Here is a 20,686-nt window from a genome sequence, read left to right on the forward strand (position 1 = left end):
TTACGTTTAATTTTTACACAGACCTTTAACTGACCTGCAGTGTATTTGCTTGCATGCAAATGTTTTGCTCAGGGTGAATCTGCGCTACTTCATGTCACGACAGGCATGCTGAATGTCAGTAGTAGGAAAATTATACTAATGAACATGGTTCAGTTGTCGGAAAATCTATTTAAAGCTGCATTAAACAGATTGTTTTTGCCTTCCGGGGGCAACGGAGACAAGCTGTAAACACAACAGTGACATAATATCACCTTTTAAGTGCATATGGTGAAACAGCTGCTTATTTATTTACACATGCAGCAGACATGGAGCAACATTACCATCATTCAAGTCCAATATTCACTCATTTTAGTTCTGCGTTGGTCCCCTGAAGGACATATTTGACAATTTAGCTGCTAAATGTGCCACCATGTTCACCGGCTAGTTGCTAACTGTCTGACACTTGATGCTGAGCAGCTGGAGCACACAGGGTTTAACAGAGTTTTCTTTTGCTGGTAAGAGCTGCAGGAGAGTGGAGAGGGACTTTAATATAAAAACATTGATCATAGCAGCTTTAATGTATCATTTGTATGTGATTTTTAGAACCGTCTTTCATGTTCAACACAGAACTGGATAAACAACCTCAGGAAGATTTAACCATAAAACTATAAACTAGCCAGTCTGAAACCCTGCCTGTAATATGACTGCATGATGAATCATATCAGGAAAAAAAAAAATTCAATACTGACTGCTGCAATTTCAAAAAATTACCTGAGGCTCCAATTTCTTTTCATTAAAACCAAAAAAAATGGCTTCCAATTTAATTCGTTGCTGTGAAGAATCTTCTGGCCAATAAACAAAGATCCTTCATTTCATTTCCTAAAGCATTGCTGTCTCAAGGCTGCACCTTCATTTATATATTGTGTATTATTTTGGAGCAGGGGAAATTTTAATTGAAGTAAGGGGGGGGGGGGGGAAGCAGTGTTTCGAAATGTGATGCAACTACTGTCAATGCGCTCAATTGAGATGGTAAAAAATATGTTTCTCTCAATACTGTGCAAGCCTGTTCTCTCCACCCCTGGGCAATCGCCGTCACATAACAGACCACTGTAATAAAAGTGTGAAATGTACAATGCCTTTTAAATCTTTGCCATGTGTGACACATTTTGATCCTTTGCCTGTTTTGTGATCTACAGTCCTCTGTGTCTGCCTGCCAAAGCGAGCCCACTGGCAACAGAATTCACTGTGAAATGTGTGGGAAAACGACAGGTATGGATGTTGAAAGTTTAGCTTCACAAATTATAAATCCACCCTTTGAAAAAAGCTGACAGCTACCTTTATAAAAATAAAATAAAAATACTGACAGCACACGAACATGACAACTTGAAAACAAAAAGCAGGCGATTCATTAGTAAAACCAAATTATTTTACAGATGAAAAACATGATCCATGCATACATTTTTCTCTCCAGAAGTGAATATTTGATGTCTCTGAATGAAAATTCTCACGCGGTGCTCCATTATTATGATAATTCTGTCGAAACTGATGAATCAAAGAAGTGTTTATCTACATTTTATGGCTGGGGCCTATGTTGTAAAGAAGGTTGTAACAGTCATTGTATCGGACCCCTGTGTGCAGTTGTTCACTTCAAGCACTTCAGACAAGGCTCCAAAAGGCCAGGACACCATGTCCGACCTTTTCACCTCATCACATACACTCACAAACACACACACACACACACACACAAAAACACTCTCTCTGAAACGCCAAAAGGCCTAGAGCCTGACCTCTTTACGCTGATTAACATTCCATCAGGGGGAGGAGGGGAAGATGAAGAGATACTTTCCCCTCACCTTCTTGCCCTCTGTTTTCCTCCCTTTCACTCCATCTCTGCTTTCTTTCATTCTCTTTACCTCCAACCGCTCGCTCCATCTCTCTTTCCTCCCCCGATTTTCTGTCTTTTTGCCCACTCAAACGCAATTATCCCTCCCTTCCAATTTCCTCCTACGTTGGTGATTTTATTAAGTTCCGTTTCTCTACCTCCACCTCCGTTTTCTCCAGTGGTAGGGTTAATATGTCTGTGCATGTACGTGTGTGTTTGTGTGTCCATGTGTGCATGTTGAGGCAGGCCCGTTACTCAGCTCCCAGGCTTACAAGAACTTGACTGACTCACCACAACGGACCGTGTGTGCGCACACATAATTCACACAGTGATTTCCCTTTATAGCTTTAAATCCAATACCTTAAAAAAAAAAAAATCATGTGTGCGAAGTCAATTACAAAATAGACAAACAAAAGCTGAAACACATTTCCATTCTGGCATTCAGAGTAACAAAAATGTGAGTAGGTGTTTCATTAACTACTCCACACCTCCACTGTTTTATTAAGACCTGTGATTCATGTGTGCCTTTACACCTGCTCTCTCTGAGCTTTTCCTGGCCGCTGGTGTGTAGTGGCACGTGGCAGCTTGTGTGTCCGCAATGATGAGGCTTTGCCCAGTTAAGTCTGTCTGTGTGTGTGTGTGTGTGGACATGGTATTTGATTCTCAAAATCCAAACACTGCGGTTTGCGGACAAGCCAAATGCTTGCACCAAATTTTTGATGGATTCTCAGCTGAATCCACTTCCATACTTTCTACACGTGTAAAAACATTCAAAATGCAGCTGCACAAAAAAAGACAACACAAATATTTTTTGAAGCCTTTTAGACATTACCTGGTGTTTAATTAGTACGGTGACAACGGTTGTGTTCAACTATGTTTCTCTAAAATATAACAACCATCAAATACTGTTTAACATGGATCCACATGAGACGACGATGCACCAATAAAGGAAGAGGGGAAGACGACTGCCAGCAAATAAATATGGATGTAAAGAATACAAGAATTCAAATATAACTTAAAGTTTATGTGGAAGAAAATGTATTCAACATGTTTGTTAGACAGAAAGAACATGTGCTGCTTTCTGCAACATAAAGAGAAACTTTGTTGGTAAGAATACTCCACAGGGCAGCTTTTTAATCAATACAAAATGAAAATAATTAATGACTAATTTTCAGTAGATCAATTGTTTAATTTATTTTTCAAGTACAATTGCCCAACACAACCAAGGTTTTACTGATTTTGATTGTTAAAGTTGATAGTAGGGTCAATTTTTTTGGGTTGATAGGTTGGTAAAAAAGAAGTAATTTTAAGATGTCACGTGGGCTTTGAGAGACTATAATGGACATTTCTCATTATTTTCTGACATTTTACAGACAAAATGATTATTTGAGAAAATAATCAGGGAAAAAAAATCAATGCTTACAGTTGCAGTTGAGAGCTTAAGCTTTTATTTTCACTTTCACTACTATCTAAAAGATAAGTTTGGTAAGTTAGGTCCCTAGTTGCCAGAAAACCTCTCTGTGTCCTCTCACTAGACCATCTTTGTTAATAAGAACCAGGGAACAAGGAGGTGAATGCTTTAATATAAAGTTGTGAAATCAAATTCTCTGACTTTCCCAGGCATTAATCATGATACGTGTCCTTACATAAACCTGGATTCTTACCAGGCAATAAATATCAAAACCTGCTTGTTGAGATAAGAAATAGACAGTGGGATACATACGTGCTCTCACACTCACACACGGTGAGTCATAAAAGAAAGCTCCTCTCGCTTGTACAGAAAGTGAACAACCGCAAAAAACAGGTCGAGGCGAGTGGCACACAGAGCGTGACAGACTTTCAGTTATGACTTATTACTTTGGGGGAGAAAAACAAATAAACGACAGAATAATGAAGAGCCAAAAGACGGATGAAAAGCGACCCGGCCGGCACACCTACGAACCGTGCATCTTTACAAGTTAGGCGACCGTGTGTAAGAGGACCACACAACCGCATGTCCGTGTAAACCGCTAACACAAAAGAGAGAGGGACGAACAAAGAGTGAGCCCATATCTGTGTGTATGTGTTTGTGCAGTTGAGTGTGAGGCAGACTCCAGCTGAGAGTGGAAGCAATAGCAATTCCCACTGACCTGAAAACTAGCTTGCCAGCCACCTCAAAATATAGAAGACTGGGCACAAAAAAAAAAAGAGGGAGAATGTCAGTGAGCATGGAAGGCGATGAAAATACGGAAGGCGAGATTTAAAAATGCGGGAAAGGCCGAGTTGTAGAAAAGATAGGCGTTTGAACACACACACACACACACACACACACACACACACACACACACACACACACACACACACACACACACACACACACACACACACACACACACACACACACACACACACACACACACACACACACACACACACACACACACACACACACACACACACACACACACACACACACACACACACACACACACACACACACACACACACACACACACACCAGGTGCAGTGAGAGGGATTACGTGAAGGAACAGGCCTCAACACCCCTTTTGTACTGCCGGCTCAAGTGAAAAGAATGGAGGGGAAAGACGAGATAGAAAGAAAGAAAGAAGATGGACAGACAGAAAAAAGGAGGAACGGATCATGTATGCAGCATCTGCACACACCCAACAGGATACAAAAAAAAAAAAAGAGTGTGTGAGTGTTGGGACTGACTGTATGAGTGTGTAGATGTGTGGGAGCGTGTCCCTTTTTTTGCTTTTGTGACTCCCGAGGTTCCCCGCGGTCAAGAACGGATCCTCTTTCTCTCTCGTGCCCTCCTTTCATACACTCGTTCCCCCTCTTTTTTTTTTTTTTATACACTCACTCCTCGTCCCCTCCCTCTCTTTTAGCTCGCCACTGAATGGCCCTCTCTCTCTGATGAGTGACTGATGAATGAAGTAGCTCTTTGAAGTCAAGAGTCACAGCAAGGCTGGTCAAGCGTGAAGAGATGCTGGACAAAAGACGGCAGCGAGAGAGAGAGAGCGAGAGAGAGAGACGGGAGAAAGGAAGGAAGGGAGGAAGAGAGAGGACGGGTGAGGAGGAGGAGGGGGGGTACATTCAACAAGAGAAAACGTCAAACAGCGAACATCCATAAAGTCAGTGAGGGACAGAGGCAGAGTGTGTGTGTGTGTGTGGTAAGAGAGAGAGTGTGAGAGAGAGAGAGAGAGAGAGAGGCCTGGTCTGCATTTTTGCATGAGTGCCTCCGAGTGTTTGCATTGTGGCGCTCAACATGCAAAAAGCCAGCATCACGCAAGCGGGAAATAACCCATGTCATGGCAGGGTGACATCTTTCTGGAACAGGCCTGCTGGACTAGAGAGACCGCCTGGAGGTCTTTGGGTTTTTATGGCTTTCTCGCTTTCCTTTGCTGCTATGGCCACTGAGAAACCAATCGATTGCTTATGGGGCAGATTTTTTAAATAAATCCCACAACAGTGCCACCCTGTTTTACTTACTTTTCGTGGTTTTCTTGTTTTTGTTGCATTATAGTCATTGTTGTGGCTTTCTCTTTCCCTCCTGCAAATGATTAGCCGTTTAGTCTGTTTTTCCTATGTTTATATGTGTTAACTTCCTTATTTTTATTCTTTTTCTTTTGGTAGTTCAGTCGCTCTCCCACAGTGCTCTGACAACAGTTCGTGAGGATTTGTTCTCATTTCTCAGCTTAAAAAGAAAAATGACATTAAACTGAAAAGTACAACAATGTACTGAGAGAACAACAACATCTGGAAGTTAAACAGTTTCCCAGCGTGATTAAAATGCCTTTCCTGAAAGGCTCATTGGTGGTGGCAGGGAACATTTGGTGGGAAGTTTTGAGCAACCGCTGCTATCTGCTGTAGCTTTCTAGGAATGATATCAGCCTGATAGAAATTTAGATGGCAGCAGCGCAACAGGCAGACATTCAGAAGGCTGTTTGGTAGTCTTTGTTTTGGTTTGATTTGTCCAATAATTAAGGATGTGGATACTCCGCCAAGTAAAAATTTGACAACAAACAAAAACTAAAAGGCTGAATGTTTTTTATATCTCGACGGTTGATAGCTGATGTAATGGGTAATGTTTACTGAGCAATCCACCAAAAAAAAGACACATTTATCACTGTTTGAGAATTTGGGAGTTGGAGATTTCAGATCCTGTTTGTTACTTTCCATCACAGTGAAGAGAGTCACGTCTCAGGTCGTCTTATGAGTGACTTTACGCTTGCATGAGAAAATGCAGCCTGCCCCACGGTCAAAAACAAACAAAAAAAGTTTAACCTGGCTCATCGACCAGTGTGCTTTGTTAGCCAGCACACATTTCATGTAAACTACCGTCTAATGTGAACTGAATTTCAGCCGTTTAACTGGCGATTGCTGGGACAGAAGATAAAATATTTGGTGCAGTGATATCTTTCCTCCTTCCTGCCTTCATATTATAAACTGCTGTGCAGGATTTTGGTTCAGACTTATCTTCAAACTCTCATATCTATTACTCGAACTACACTTTCAGGATTGTATTTCATCTTCCATCAATGCATACCTTTGCATTTTTTTAAACGCATGGTTGTTTCTGATGTGATGGCTGCTTACCTCCAGGGTCACACATATAGATTGAAAGTGAATAGATCACTCTTTCCTCTTTAAGCGCTGAGAAGGAAGTTTCCACACTCTGACTGAATGGTTACTTTCTGTTGCAATATTGTTGCACAACGACTTTTCCCCAAACTGACGTGTTTCTACACATTGTTTTTCTTATTGGAGTCTCATTAGCTTGTTTACTTTACCGCATAACACGGACAACTGGGAAACGGTTAACCGCAATGATCATGTTTTACTCCATTTTGTGCTTTTATTTGCTGAGAAAGTCAAAACATTTTTGGTTTGGTTATCTCCAGGTTGGTGTTCCCATTCATCAGAGGACATTTGAAAGTTGAACCCCTTCAAATTGCCCCGAAACACACCACTTGAAAACCTTTGAGTTTTGTAACTGTGGTGGGTCAACGCCAACATTTTTCTTCCAAGGTTCAGTTGACAAGGACAGACCGGTCATATCTCCAGTGTTTCAATCTGTGTTAGTGAGCAGTTCCCCCTGCTCGTAGGAGCACCTATGCACAAGTACTAGTTGAAGGACAGACTGCAAACTAAATGTTCTGATTAAGTTAAGATCTATTCTAAAAATATCTGGCTTGGTTTGAAATTTATGAATGTGTGATGAATGTGTATTAGCCTCTCCGTGTGTATCTACTGCAACACAGAGAAGCTTTTTAAATTCAATTAAAGACATTACACTGACTCCTGAAAATAGTCTGGCCTCAATGGGACTGGGCTTTCCCTTCTTATTAAACTCTAAACAGTCGATCTACTGTATGTGCTTGTTAGGACAACCCAAGGCAAAATCTAAAATATTGATACATTTGTATCTCTGTCATGCACTATTCTTGTGAATGTCACTATAAAAACGTGCTTTCCATGCACAGGAGCTCCTGAAAGTGATGTAAAAGATTTTTCTGTATTTATCTGACACTGATATTAAGTTAGACTTGAGGTTAGATTGAGTTTAGGTTTAGTTTTTTTTCTCAAAGCCACTTTGACAGACAACAAGGCTGTCAGCAGACATACGTATCATAAGGGAAGAAAGACCACCTCTTAAACTTCTCTATTAGGATTCACACATGAAAGTTGAGGGGCTGAACAGGTTTGAAGGACACACTTGCTACTATTCTCTTGGCAATTTGGCCCCAGGACCACCACAGTTTTCTATCTGTGCACACGAGGAAATAGAAGTCGCAGACAGTTAAAAAAAAAAAGAAAAAAAAGAGGGCTTCTCCATCTCACAGTTCTCCTGGGTGATAGCGAAAGAGAAGACGACACTCCTCCCGTGTTTATCTCAATCTCACATCAGATCAGATCACTGGAAGATAAAAGCATTTCCTGACACATCACTTCCTCTCTCTGGAGGAAGCTGACACGCGCTGGGAACCCAAAACGACAGGGTGGTGGTGGTGGAGGGGCGGGAAGAAGTGAAACTTTTTTTTTGACAGTGAAAGAGAGAAGTGGTGGTGGTGGTGATGAGGGGGGGAGTAAAAAGGTAAATCAGAGGGTGGGAAGGTGAAAAAAATTAAAGTACAGAAGTGAAACCTACATACTCGTGGCCCAGATCCACAGCGCTGTGCTGGATGAGGAGGAGGAGGCAATGAGAGACAAAGAGGTGAAGAGACACTAAGAATAGTATAACTGGATTAGCTTTAACACTGACCTTTATTCAGCAGGGCTCTCCCTCGCTCTCTCAATTGCTCTTTACTGCTGTTACAGGATGGGACTGTCCTACTTTTTAACTGTTAAGTTTTCCTCTGCAGCAATCTATATCTAGATGAAAAGAGATTTATTTAACCCTTGTTTGACCGGATCAGCTCCCTGACAGCTGTGTGTGTGCAGGGGTGATGTACAGTATGTGTTGGTGCGGTGAGAGAAAGGCGGAACAATTACTCATTTTTGAAATCGGTCCAGATTTGCTGTCGGGCAAAGTGCACTGAGATAACTTCTAAAGTGATTTGGCGCTATACAAATAAAACTGACCCGTCATATTAATTATTAACACTGTCTTCACGAGCTTTGAAAAGTTTGGTTTAAGTATGGAAAGTAGTGAAAGTTTGGCGACAATCAAATTTTGCCGGCTGTAAAGAAAACTGCAAATTTGATCCGTTGAAGATAATCATAGTTTTTTCTGCATACTGAACAAAATGATAACTCATGGCAGCACTCTGGTTAAAAAGCTCTCTGCAGATCACAGTCTGTACTATTTACACTTGGCTGAAGACGGTTTCATTGGGAACGAAGCACCACTCTTGAAAAAAAAGGAGCACAATCAGTGGTCTGTCTTTTTTATATTTGTTTGTCCGCTGAAATCCATCATCTGCACGCACAGCTGTTCAAATCAAATATCCTGCTGTACACGTGTTTCAAACTTCGTAACAGTATCTACATTTATTCATCAAAGCTCCCGTTCTGTCTGTGAGCTCACCTGTTTCCACCTGACATGAAAACAGCAGTAAATTTCTGCTGATGTTTCTTCAACTTTCTTCCTTGTTAAAAAGCATTTTTTGGAGGAGCTCCATCTTATCCTAATTGAGGGTCTAAGGATAGAGGATTTTGGTATTCTGCACTAAAAAACCCTGAGGCAAATGTGTGATTTGTGATACTGAGCTAGATAAACAAAAATGGACTTTTCATAAAGAGTGAGATGTAGTTTGAAAGCTTTTGTGAAACTACGGTTTTCAGGGTAAAAAAACAAACTTCCAACACTCAAGAAGCTTCATATAAGTCACCTAATGAAAGTTTTGTAAGTTTGTACAGAAATAAGTTCACTTATGCTTGTTACAAATGTATTTTCATAATATGTAGATCATTTATTGAAGCCTGGAGTTTATATACAATAATTAGTTTAAATCACACTAACAATATTGGTGAGAAGATTTACAGCTAAATATTTCTCTCAAATGTTTCTACCACTGACTCATTTAGTTTGTGGTTTAACAAACACACGCATAATATCATCACACTGACTTGTGAACATTGACCACACATTCACACAGTATACGCCCCGGGTCCCAAATTGACACCCACCGAGCACTCATTTCCGATAAAAGGACTGCATTAATGGTAAAGGGACTCACTCAAAGCACTTCTATACCCACATCAAAACGGTGTTGTGAAACTGTAGAAGAGCTCAAGACGGTCTGAGGTGAAGGAGCGCCAGCCACAGACCATCTCAAGTGCTCCTAGTTTCTCTGCACAGTTTACCGTACAGGACATTAGCTAGACGACATCGCAGCTATCCACTAAATTGTCCCATGCCACCTCTCTGCTGCAAGTTACCAATAATAAAATAGCTATAAGGAGTAAGCCGACCTATGAAATGAAAAGCCACAGATGAAAAGGAGGATGAAGCACATAAAAAACGAGAACGTTTTGTGAGAAATGGAGGTTTGGAGATGAGAGTTTCAAGAGGCTGCCTACAGTATGATGCTAAGGATGTGATGAGGTGTTCTGTGTGTTTTTATTCAACATAATACTTTAAAATCTCAATGAAAGGTATTGAAATTAGTGTATATGTGACACAAAAAGGCAATTTATTATTCTAGCGGGTAAACACTTTCCTTGGCTGCTGGATCTTTTGGCAGGTGAATCAAAAAGTTAATTTGGACACTGTATACACTTGAACACATGCAACCTCTGCTTGAATGCACACACACACGCACAAACACACTCACACACACTACACGGATAACGTTTTCAGTTTCAAAAGAAGCAACTCTGGTGATTTACAGCTCTGCCCTAGAGCGAAACAGACAAACCAAGTGTAGCAGAATGAGGAATCTCTGCCTTCTCCTTCGCTCGGTCTTTCCATGAATGGCATCAGCCTTTTAGCTCTTCTGGTCAGACACACACATGCACACTCAAGACAAAAGGCTTAAGTCCTGAGATGGCATGATGGGCAGAAAAATGGAGAGGAATGATGGGAAAAGACAGGGTGAGGCGTGGAGGGATGCGGACACAACAGTATCATTCATTCTCTTTTTGGGATTTGGTAAAAGTTAGCCTACTGTGTGTGTGTGCCTAAAGAAGAGACAGTCCCAATCAGTTAAAACTCCTCCCCCTAATTCAAAGAGGCAGTACGGGATTTGCATTTTTCCCACAATTCAATTAACACGCTTGTCAGCCTCCCCTCTCCGTTCACATGCCTCCTCTGGCGATCTCTCGCTCGCACACATACAAACACGCTCCCGCAAACACGTGAAGCTTCATGAATAGATGCATTTATTCATAAAAACGGAACGCATGCAGAAAATGGATGCATTTATTTATGTGTTTACAAATACTGAGAGCGGCTCTGACTGAGAGAGATGAGGAGAAGCTCACGGGTCACATCCTGTCTGGACTTGTCACATCCTGGGACGTGAAAAGACAGTGCCGTTAATGGATGCAGAGCGCGGTCCCCGGGGATGTCTTTCCCGCTCGTTCCCTCCGTCCTTGTGTATCTCAGGAGAGGAACGGAAGACGGGAAGGAGGAGGGAAAAGACAAGGGGGTGCCATCGAAGAATTGGGCACCGTCGGGCGGGACATTAAAAGAAAAGACAGAGACGTTCAGGGTCGATATGTAGCGAGAGACCGGATGACAGAGACAAGGCCAAACCAGATTTAGAAACCAGGAACTATAATCAGCCACTGACTTTGCCAAGAGGGCCAGATAATGACTTTTGCTCGCCTCTTGTCTGATTAATAGCCTGTAATCCTATTCTCATGGATAGCATACCATAGCACCACTCATTAACCACTATAGAAATGCCTACTAATCAGTCAGTCGCTTTTAGCTAGCAAGGCTAATGCTAGGCTAGGCTAATCAATAGACAGTAATCCTGTTGGCGGAGCTGCTGCAGCATAGCGCCCCTCATTACCAGCCATAGAAATGTCTGCTAATCATTCACTGCACGGTTATTTGTCCACGGAGCTGCAGAATGTCTTTAGTGAGGAGGGGGTGGGGTGGGGTGGGAGTGGGGGTGACATTTGACAGTCGGCTGCTGAGGGTGGAAGAGACAGAGTGACACACAGAGTCACGGAGGCTGTGTAATGATTAAGAAATACATCACTGTTGCTTTTTCCTCCCTGTACTCGGTTGTTGCATGTACAGTCTGATGGGTCTGGAGAGGCTCTGCGCTATGTTGGTGTCATTCATGTTTTATCAATCAATGAAAGACCCTCGCAAATCCATAACGGCTAATCGATACTGAAGGCTTGCAGGCAGACCTAAGATAACCCCTCACAGACCACAAATAGAGACAATCATTGGCGGTCGAGCAGCTTCCTGTCCTTGTCCCGTCTTTACAAAGCGCTGAAGTGAGACAGCTGGGGCAAATCAATTTTGGCAACAGCCTTAACTCGACTTGACCCTAGCGGTTTGGACGAGGCACAGTGTTAAGTCTATGATCGTCCTTAAGAACAGAAGAATCCGCAGACCTTTTCTTTCCCCCCCAACAGCATGAGTTTGGTTTTAATCAAGCCATTACGCATCCCTGATCAACTCCAGCCAAACAGTGGTCTGCGGCAAAATGGCTTCAGACGGCAGATGTGGCAGGGACTCAAAGTAAAGCCCCATGTGTCTGTAGCGAGGGGGCCCCATCAGAGGTATCCGCATAGCCTCTTTGAGCTACAGTTTCAACTCTGAATTGCGAGGTTGGGTTATACGTTACGCTGACCCCAAGCTGAACCACAGTTGAACTCTTGCGGTCGAGAGGAAGCGGCGGTGTAGTCGAGAGAGGCCTGTCAACACTTGCCTCAAGCCACTGAAGAAGAAAACACATAGGGGCCATATCTCACCCTTTTTATGTGTGAGATTACGTGTTAGTCGACCATCCTTTCACTATATTGTGATGGGCAGAGCATAAAACTTGAAGAGCCACTTGCTTGACTGCATTATCTGCTTCTGCTAGACTGATCTAGTGTTGAATTGAAGTTAGGATACTGTGTCAGTGAGCAGGAGAAAAATGTAGCGATTATATCTGCTAATTTTCTTCCTGGATTGTATTTCTTTTTATGAACTAATTGATTGTTTAGTGCAGTGGTGCCCCAACCATTTTGGTCAGGACCCCACCAAGGGGTCATGACATAAATATAAAGGGTCATGGGATAATTACCAAGTTTGGAAAGAAAACATTTTTTTTCATACTCTCTTTTGATTTATGCTTTTATCAAATGAATTAGTGGATGATTGTATCTCTTCAAGCCTCAAAAGAGTATTCAAACAAAACAACTTGAGGAGAAATAATTACATATTGATTGAAGTGGTGACAATAAAACATATTTCCAAGTTGTCATCATTTGGGTTTTTGGGACTTGTTCTTTTTAGAGGCTGGCTGGGTTTAAGGCCAAAAAAGGGCTAGAAACCATTGGTTGAGTGTTTAAAATGTCAAATACAAATCCTTTTCACCAGTTAGCAGACCCCAAAGTGACATCTTAAAATAGCTTATTCTGACTGACAACCAGACCCACCAGTGAAAAAAACCTACAACGACATAAAAGAGGGGAAAGTCAGCTAATCTTCACATTTAAAAAGCTGTAACCTGCAAATGTTTGCTATTTTTACTTGAAAAATAAAGTAATGACCACAAAGATGAATCAATCTTTAAAAAAAATGCACTGATTAATCTCTAATGAAGGATTAAGGACAAATGTGAACAAGAATCCATCACGTTTGCTAACTTATCACCATGAAATTAACTCTAATGCATCTGCCCATTCCTCACAAAGTCAACAGGTATTTCTCACAAGCCAATTAAATGCTGGTTTCCAGTAAAATAAGCTGGATTGTCCCATAAGGGAAGGCGATTTGAGTTCAGTAAGCAGGCAGGGAATAACTGGCTGGAGGGATGTGAGAATGTTTGTTGGGAATGCTGGAAGGTGGTGCAGCCGCAGCCGCAGTCGCGGGATGAGCGGGCGTAACCGGCTTTGGAGCGCCTGGCCGCAAGCGCTTAAACCCGGCTAATCTGATTGGATTAACACCGACCTGCCTGGCTACACATGAGCGCGCACATGCACTTCATACAGACATGGACACACACACACACACACACACATATAAATATACATGCCAATCAGCCTGGACTGCCTCTGCAGCTTCCTGGAGTTCATCTGGATTCTGGGTTGTGCTGGCTGGCTGGCTGATGGCACCATGCTGGGTTAACACATGCACACGCATCCGCTTTTTACCCCACACACACACACATCACTGAGCCATCTTAGAGCGCACTGATTTGTGCTGTGAATCTGAAACAGACCTATTGAAAGAAGAGTAATGCCCAGTGCTTGACAACCGTGCTAATTGACTACCCCCCTCCCCAGCAATGAAACTAAGCGTTTTCACCCCTCAATCTTTTATCTTTTCAATCACTGACTGACAGCTCGCCTCTTGTCCCAGCCCCCTGCCATCCTCTTCCTCATATTACTCTTCATCGTCTCCATCTCCTCTTCTGTCCCCTTTTCCTTGCCCCCTCTCCCAAACCCATTCCCCCTTTTCCCCCTCATACTCATACATGTAATCATTCATTAGAACCAAGGCAGTTGTCCATTAGGCAAAGCAGCCATTTTGGAAATTGCAGCAAATCTTCCATGAAAAGACATTTCCTCTAATGCGGTAGTCACGCTCGGAGGGAGAGGGAGAGGGAGAGAGAGGGATGGCAAAAGGAGAGATAGAAAGACGAGGGGGCAGAGATGGAGAGAAGAAGAAAAAAGAAGAGAGAAAAGTGAAGGAGAGAGACAGAGAGAGCCCCCTGGCCATAAAGCCACCAAGCGGAAAGCAAGCCTGCTGTTTGATTAGAGAGTGACACCATCATGGAGGGATGGAGGGAGGAAGGAGGGAAAGTGTTTCAATGGCAAGCTGAGGGGATGAAGAGGAGGCGGGAGAGAAAGAGATGCAGAGAAAAAACAGGGAGTGATTTGAGAGAGGACCGAGATAGAGGCAGTAAAATTAGCCCCATCACTTCGCTTACTAAGACGCTCGATTACACACACACACACACACACACACACACACACACACACACACACACACACACACACACACACACACACACACACACACACACACACACACACACACACACACACACACACACACACACACACACACACACACACACACACACACACACACACACACACACACACACACACGGTATCCTCCATCTGATGGTGTGGCTCTAATTTGAGTAAAGTGATAGGAACCTCCTTAACCAATTAAAAGCTCCATATCTAAGGCCTTGCATTAGGGTTTGTTTCTGTTTGTTTCACACACACTCATTAGGGTGTATACTCTGTGTGTCTGTGTGTGTGTTCAGACTGTGTGCCAGTGTGTCCCATGGGATCAGTTAAGAATATTAAAACTGATATAAGAGGTGGAAAATGACAAATCCACGAGTGGCACTGTGTTTAGTATGCAAGTTCTTTTGTCCCACAATGCCACCCTTCATCTCGTTCTCATCTCATCACCGATCAGACAGACCTGTCTCCCCTATTACTAACCATTCATCTCGCCGCCGCTCACTCCCGCTTAATGCGCCTTCCTCTAAAGCTGACACATTTGTCACCAAACCAAACTGAGCCTAATCCATCGTAGCATCCCTTCCCCGCAATTTACGATATACTGAATATGAAAAACCAACGTATTTGTTCCAATTTCCCCAGTGTCTCAAAAATGTTTTTTTCATGCTCCATTGAAGTAGAAACATTTTGAAGAAACTGTGCAATAAACAGCAATAGAGACCCATCTGTAGAATCAATAAATAATACAGCCAGGACAATGGGCCTTGTAAATGTTACAACATCCATACAGAACAGTTTAATAGAGGCTTTAGACAATCAGAAATGTTTTTAAGATCTCACAAATGTCAGACCGACTGTCTCTCTCTGTCATTTAAAGGGCATCTGGTAAGCTAAAATGCCATTATACTTTGGTTTCCAAGATACACACAAGTAGAGCTGAAACAATTAGTCAATTAAGCAAATAGTTGATTGAAATTAATCAGCAACAATTTTGATAATCTTAACATTGTATTTCATGATAGTTCTTTTGGCAAAATGACCAAAAAAACCCACAGTTCATGTTTGGGTTTTGGACCTGCTGGTCTGACAAAACAAGCTATATAAAAGATGTCAACACTTTGCTGTAATCAAGAAAATAATCAGCAGATTAACCAAAAACTCAAACAACTGTTAATTGTTTTCATATTGAAATGAAAGCAATACAGTAAATATGAAGAAATACAGGAAATGGAATTTACAACTTGCCAAGTACTGATTCATTCTTTAATCTACTTCTCTGTTCTTGACTTTTTTTTTTTTTTCATCTTTCCTTGTGGATTTTTGTCTTTTACATTCAGGAGGCATTTATGCTTCAATCCAGCTGATGGAAATGGCCTTAATTCACATTTTATTTTTGCAGCATTTGCAATGTTTGTGTAAAATCCGCTTGACAGCTGGATGACAACAGCTGCAGCATGGAAACACTGGGACTGCTGCTGTGTGGCCAAAGATTTCTAGATAGTCTGCAGCGTTTTTCTATCTCTTGTTGTTAACGCAGCAACTCCAAACCACTTCCTCCACAGAGTGAGCAGATACGTGTCAGACACATAAATCTGTCACACAACTGGCTGGGGTTAGAGACAGCGTACTGCCACTGACAAAAGTACGCACAGCTGATCTGAAAACTATGCATACGACACTGCGCCAAGAAATCCCTCAACACCATCCTGTGAACACAGGCGATCTTTTTCACACTTTCTCCGACCTCTCAACCGCACTGCTACTGCCATGAAGACAAGTGTGCCTAAACGAGCATTACCACAGGGATACGAGGGGGTCAAACAATGAGAGACTTAAACCTTTGGGAGCAAATGCGCACAGACAGAAGCACATATAGAGAGAAACAGGCAATGAGACAGAAAAAGAAACAAAACTCTGGACAGAGTGTGCTTCCAGTTTCTCTTCAGAGCTTCTCATCACAGCAATTCACTTCTCTTCCCTGTGGAAGTGGAGCTGCGTGTAATATGGAGCAGCATTGTTTTTCTTCAGGGTGCTATTAAGCTTATAGTCCCTTGTTTCTCCTGTCAGGAGTGATAGGATAGTCGATTATACCAGAGGCGAGAGATCCTCTCTCTGCTGCGCTCACACCCCTGCATTCATACCGAGACCTCTCGCATCTACTCTGCCTTCCTGTCTCTTTATGTTCCTGAGGCCTCTTCAGGTGCATACAAACGCAGACACACAAATAAACACACAACCACACGAGTTTAGGCTTTGAAACAGCGCTCACAAAGTGATGAAAGGCCGTTTATCCTGCGTCCACTGTGATATCTCAGCTCGCCATGCAGAATGGCCGGACACGTTATCACCTCTGACCGGGGGAAACCACGGGAGTCAGGACTGACGCCAGCAGCAAATAACAGCGCTAGTGTGTGTGTATGTGTGTGTGTCCCAGCGGTAATAATCACCCGGATTAGAGCGGAGCCAAACCCCTGCAGGGTCCCCCCTCTCTCCCCCTTTACCCGCCCAGCCCAGCCCTGCCCAGCCTGCATCTCTGATCCCCAGTTTAAGCAGCCATGGGAAGCAGAGCAGCCGGCTTGACATCTCCAGCGTGGCTGGCTGGGAGACAGACAGGCATGGAGGCGAAAAACACTTCTTTCTTTTTTTTTTTTTTTTAAATTCCCACATATTTCTGCATCCCCTTTGTCCTATTGATTATCCACAGCCAAAATAAAATATTGAACAAGCTTAAGCAACACAAAGACACATAACCCATTCAACAAGCATACCCTTTAACCACAAGGGTGCAGTGAAATGGAAGTTGATACAGCCGTCAATATGTCTGGGAGAGGGATGCAATATGTTGGCAACAACAATGGGGAGGCGCATAGAAGAAATGGGTTATAACTTAATAAGAATGTGTGTCGTGTCTGAATACCTCGCAGTCAATGTGAGGGATTATTACTGAGTGGAAATGTTGCCTGGATGTATTACACTCCCCTGCCTGAAATAAATTCAGCCGTGTCTCTGTATGAGATTCAGTGGGAGGGCTCCTTGATATTGGCACCCATCAACAATTGTCAGACACGCTGTTGAGCTCATGTGGCATTTGTGACAGCGCAATGTAGAAATGTCAATAATCATTTGTCTCTCAGAATCTATTATCAACCCACTACTTCATGTAGATGCACACAATCCTGGCTATTCTTTAATCTGAAACCATGCTATAAAGCTGTCCCACTCAGTCAAAAGAAAGACCTTTGATTTCAGATAACCAAGAGACCAATGTAACATTACTCATTAACATCAGGCTCCAATTTGTGGCATTCAGTTATAGGGATATAACAACATTTTATTACCCTATGTTAATGTTTTATCCTCTCTGGTGTAACTGCTGCATATTTGTGGTATAAATTAAACCAAAAATAGCCTCATACTCACGTAAAGTTTTGATATTTTGAGTGAATTGCTTAGATTAGACCCATTATAATTGTCTCTCCAGAGGAATAAGCCCTGCATTAGAGGCCGTTTTGTAAACCAGACAGAGATTAGAGAGAAGTGGGACTGGCAGTGAAGATGGAGAACGTTCGTTTAGTCATTTCCTTTTGGTTTGATTGGTTTTGATTATCTCAATGTGATCTTATGTTACAGAAACACAATTTTAAAAGCTTAGTGAGTTGAAAGTGACCTTATTAGACCTTAAGGTATATTTTCACTACTGTTTCTGCACTGCAACAATAATCTAAAACAACATATTACAAACACAGTAGTCAAGTTTCAGTGATATAATGACAATAATATAGATTTCAATTTTCTGATTACAGGTTATATCTCAAACTTCACATTTTGGGGCTTCTTCTTAAGCTACAGTTAAGCATTTCTGTAGATTAGATTCTGTGTTTAAAAAGAGAGTAAATATATTTCAGAGGGGAAGACAAAACAATTAGGGAGGATTGATGTAAAATATTGGATTTCAGTCAAAAGGAGTGAATTCATGGAACAGCTGTAAAGAGGGACTTAAAACCATGCAGTAAGTTTTTTTTAGAAAATGTTAAAAAATGACATGATAATCAAAAAGAAACACTGACATAGAAGGACAGGGTGCAAGATATGCAAATTGTTTTTTGATTGGTTGTTTGATGTTACATTTTGAGGTCAAATAAGATTATTATTGTTATTAAAAAGGATAGGTAGACATTATAAACTATCGCTTCAGCCTACATCTTTTTTGGACTGCAAGAATCTTTTAAATTGTGTTGATTTCAACTGAGTATCTACCTCCCTTTTTATGTGCTTATGCATGTTATGGATTTATGGATTTATACATGTGACCTAATTATTTTTGTTACTGATTGCAGAGTGAAATACATTTTAAAGACATCAAAGATTTACCTTTGATTCTTCTGCTTGTTCTCTTTCTTGTTGAGCACACCGGGCACACAGTTGGTCAGCTCGGTCCAGTCGGCGTGCAAGCCGCAGCTCCAGCCGGTGGAGAACCGGGAGAAGAGCCAGGTTTCCTTGCGGTTCGGCCGGTAGCAGGTACACTTCTTCTGGCCCGGTCTGCAGTCGCAAGGAACCTCCAGACGGACATTTTGGACCAGGTGCCTGCCGAAGGTAGTTCCCCCGGTTTTCTGGATGTGCAAAAACACGATCACGTCCTCCCCTTTGATTTGAAAATCGATCGTCCTCTCCAAGTCCCTGACCGGGAAGTAGTATTTCTTAACGTAGTGGGGGTCCGGAGTTGGGAAGATGTCCCCCTCGTCCTCCTCCGTGAAATAACCGTGCGGGGAGCCGAAATTGATCACCCCGGGGGCCACGTACTGATAGAGAATCAGCATGAAACACACGGATCCGACGACGATCAACAAGAATTTGCTGCTCCTCTCGACCATGGTCCTTCCCAGTGCGGTTCCTGCAGCACGCTACCATTTCCCAGTCAAGCCGGCGACACAGAGCAGGGCGCTCGGCTTCTTCATGCTCGCTCTCCCCCCCCCGCCGAGAAGATGGGTTTTCCACGGGGCTCAAGAGTGGCTCATATCGCTTCGAGACGACCGGCGAAGTTGGCTCATCGTTCACCGACAGACCGCTCAACACCGTGAAAGACGCATTGTAACTCGTTTAAAAGCCGGCCCCCCTCTCTTGCTCTCTCTCTCTCTCTCACTCACTCACTCACTCACTTCAGCAGCAGTGGCCGACCCTCCCCCGTTTACTTTACTTTGGTTTCCAGTCCGCACAAAAACACAAAAACACAAGCCACAGCCTCACTGCATCACCATGGAGCTATGTACCCAGGATGCAGCGCGAATCCTTACCTTTTCAACCCCTCTCTCTCTCTCCCCCTCTCCCTCTCTCTCTCTCTCTCTCTCTCTCTCTCTCTCTCTCTCTACGAAAACCGAGCAAAAGGGAGAGTCGCTTTAATTTATTGGTTGACACGTAACGACTGCGTCACTCAGTTGCCCTCGTCATCTTTTACCATCTCTTACCCCAGCGGTTCTCAAATGGGGGTACTAGTAACCCTGGGGGTACTTGAAGGCACTCCAGGAGGTACATGATATTTAAAAAATATATATATTTAAAAAATAGCATCAATTCAAAAATCATAAATGTTTATTTATCAACAATTGAGTTCATGAATTCAGTTTAAAAACATATTTTTATTATAATCCTAAAAGACAGCACTTTAAGATGATAATTATTTTTAAGTGCACAAATCTTTATTTATAACTTAGTTAATTATTTCTTTTTTTTAAACAAGTCTTTAGTTATTTTTATATCTTTTTTTGTTTTTCAAATAGCCTAGTTCAAGGGAATGCAATGTTTTTCAGACACTGATGACACTGTTTTACGTCTTTTTTTCAACCAAAAATGCTTTGCACTGGTTAGGGGGTACTTGGCTGAGAAAATATTTCACAGGGGGTACATCACTGAAAAAAGGTTGAGAACCACTGTCTTACCCAGTCATCATCATCATCATCATCATCATCATCATCATCATCATCATCATCATCATCATCATCATCATCAGTGTTGGGAGGGTAACTAGTTAAATGTAACGGCGTTATGTGATTTAATTACAAAATAAATGTAAATGTAACTAATTAAATTACAGTTACAGAGGGGGTTACATCTGAAGTCAGACCTTTGAGATTTTGCTCAGGAGGAGGGTTTCCCCCTAATTTTTTAATATTTAAAATGCTACTGAATACATATATTGCCGTTTTTAATTCTTTTAAATCAATAATC

At 42.2% G+C, this 20,686-nt stretch overlaps 1 protein-coding gene across 1 annotated transcript in view; it reads right to left on the reverse strand.

Moving 5' to 3' along the window:
* hs6st1a (heparan sulfate 6-O-sulfotransferase 1a) overlaps positions 1 to 19,709 on the reverse strand; it is a 60,825-nt gene extending 41,116 nt beyond the window's left edge. The window contains exon 1 of the mRNA XM_062440896.1: positions 18,836 to 19,709. Within this exon, the coding sequence (XP_062296880.1) occupies positions 18,836 to 19,335 (500 nt within the window). The 5' untranslated portion in view covers positions 19,336 to 19,709. The remainder of the gene's footprint in view (positions 1 to 18,835) is intronic.
* Positions 19,710 to 20,686: the final 977 nt, after the last annotated feature.

The sequence above is a fragment of the Scomber scombrus genome, chromosome 19 (assembly GCF_963691925.1).
Source record: "Scomber scombrus chromosome 19, fScoSco1.1, whole genome shotgun sequence".
Lineage (NCBI taxonomy): Eukaryota > Metazoa > Chordata > Actinopteri > Scombriformes > Scombridae > Scomber > Scomber scombrus.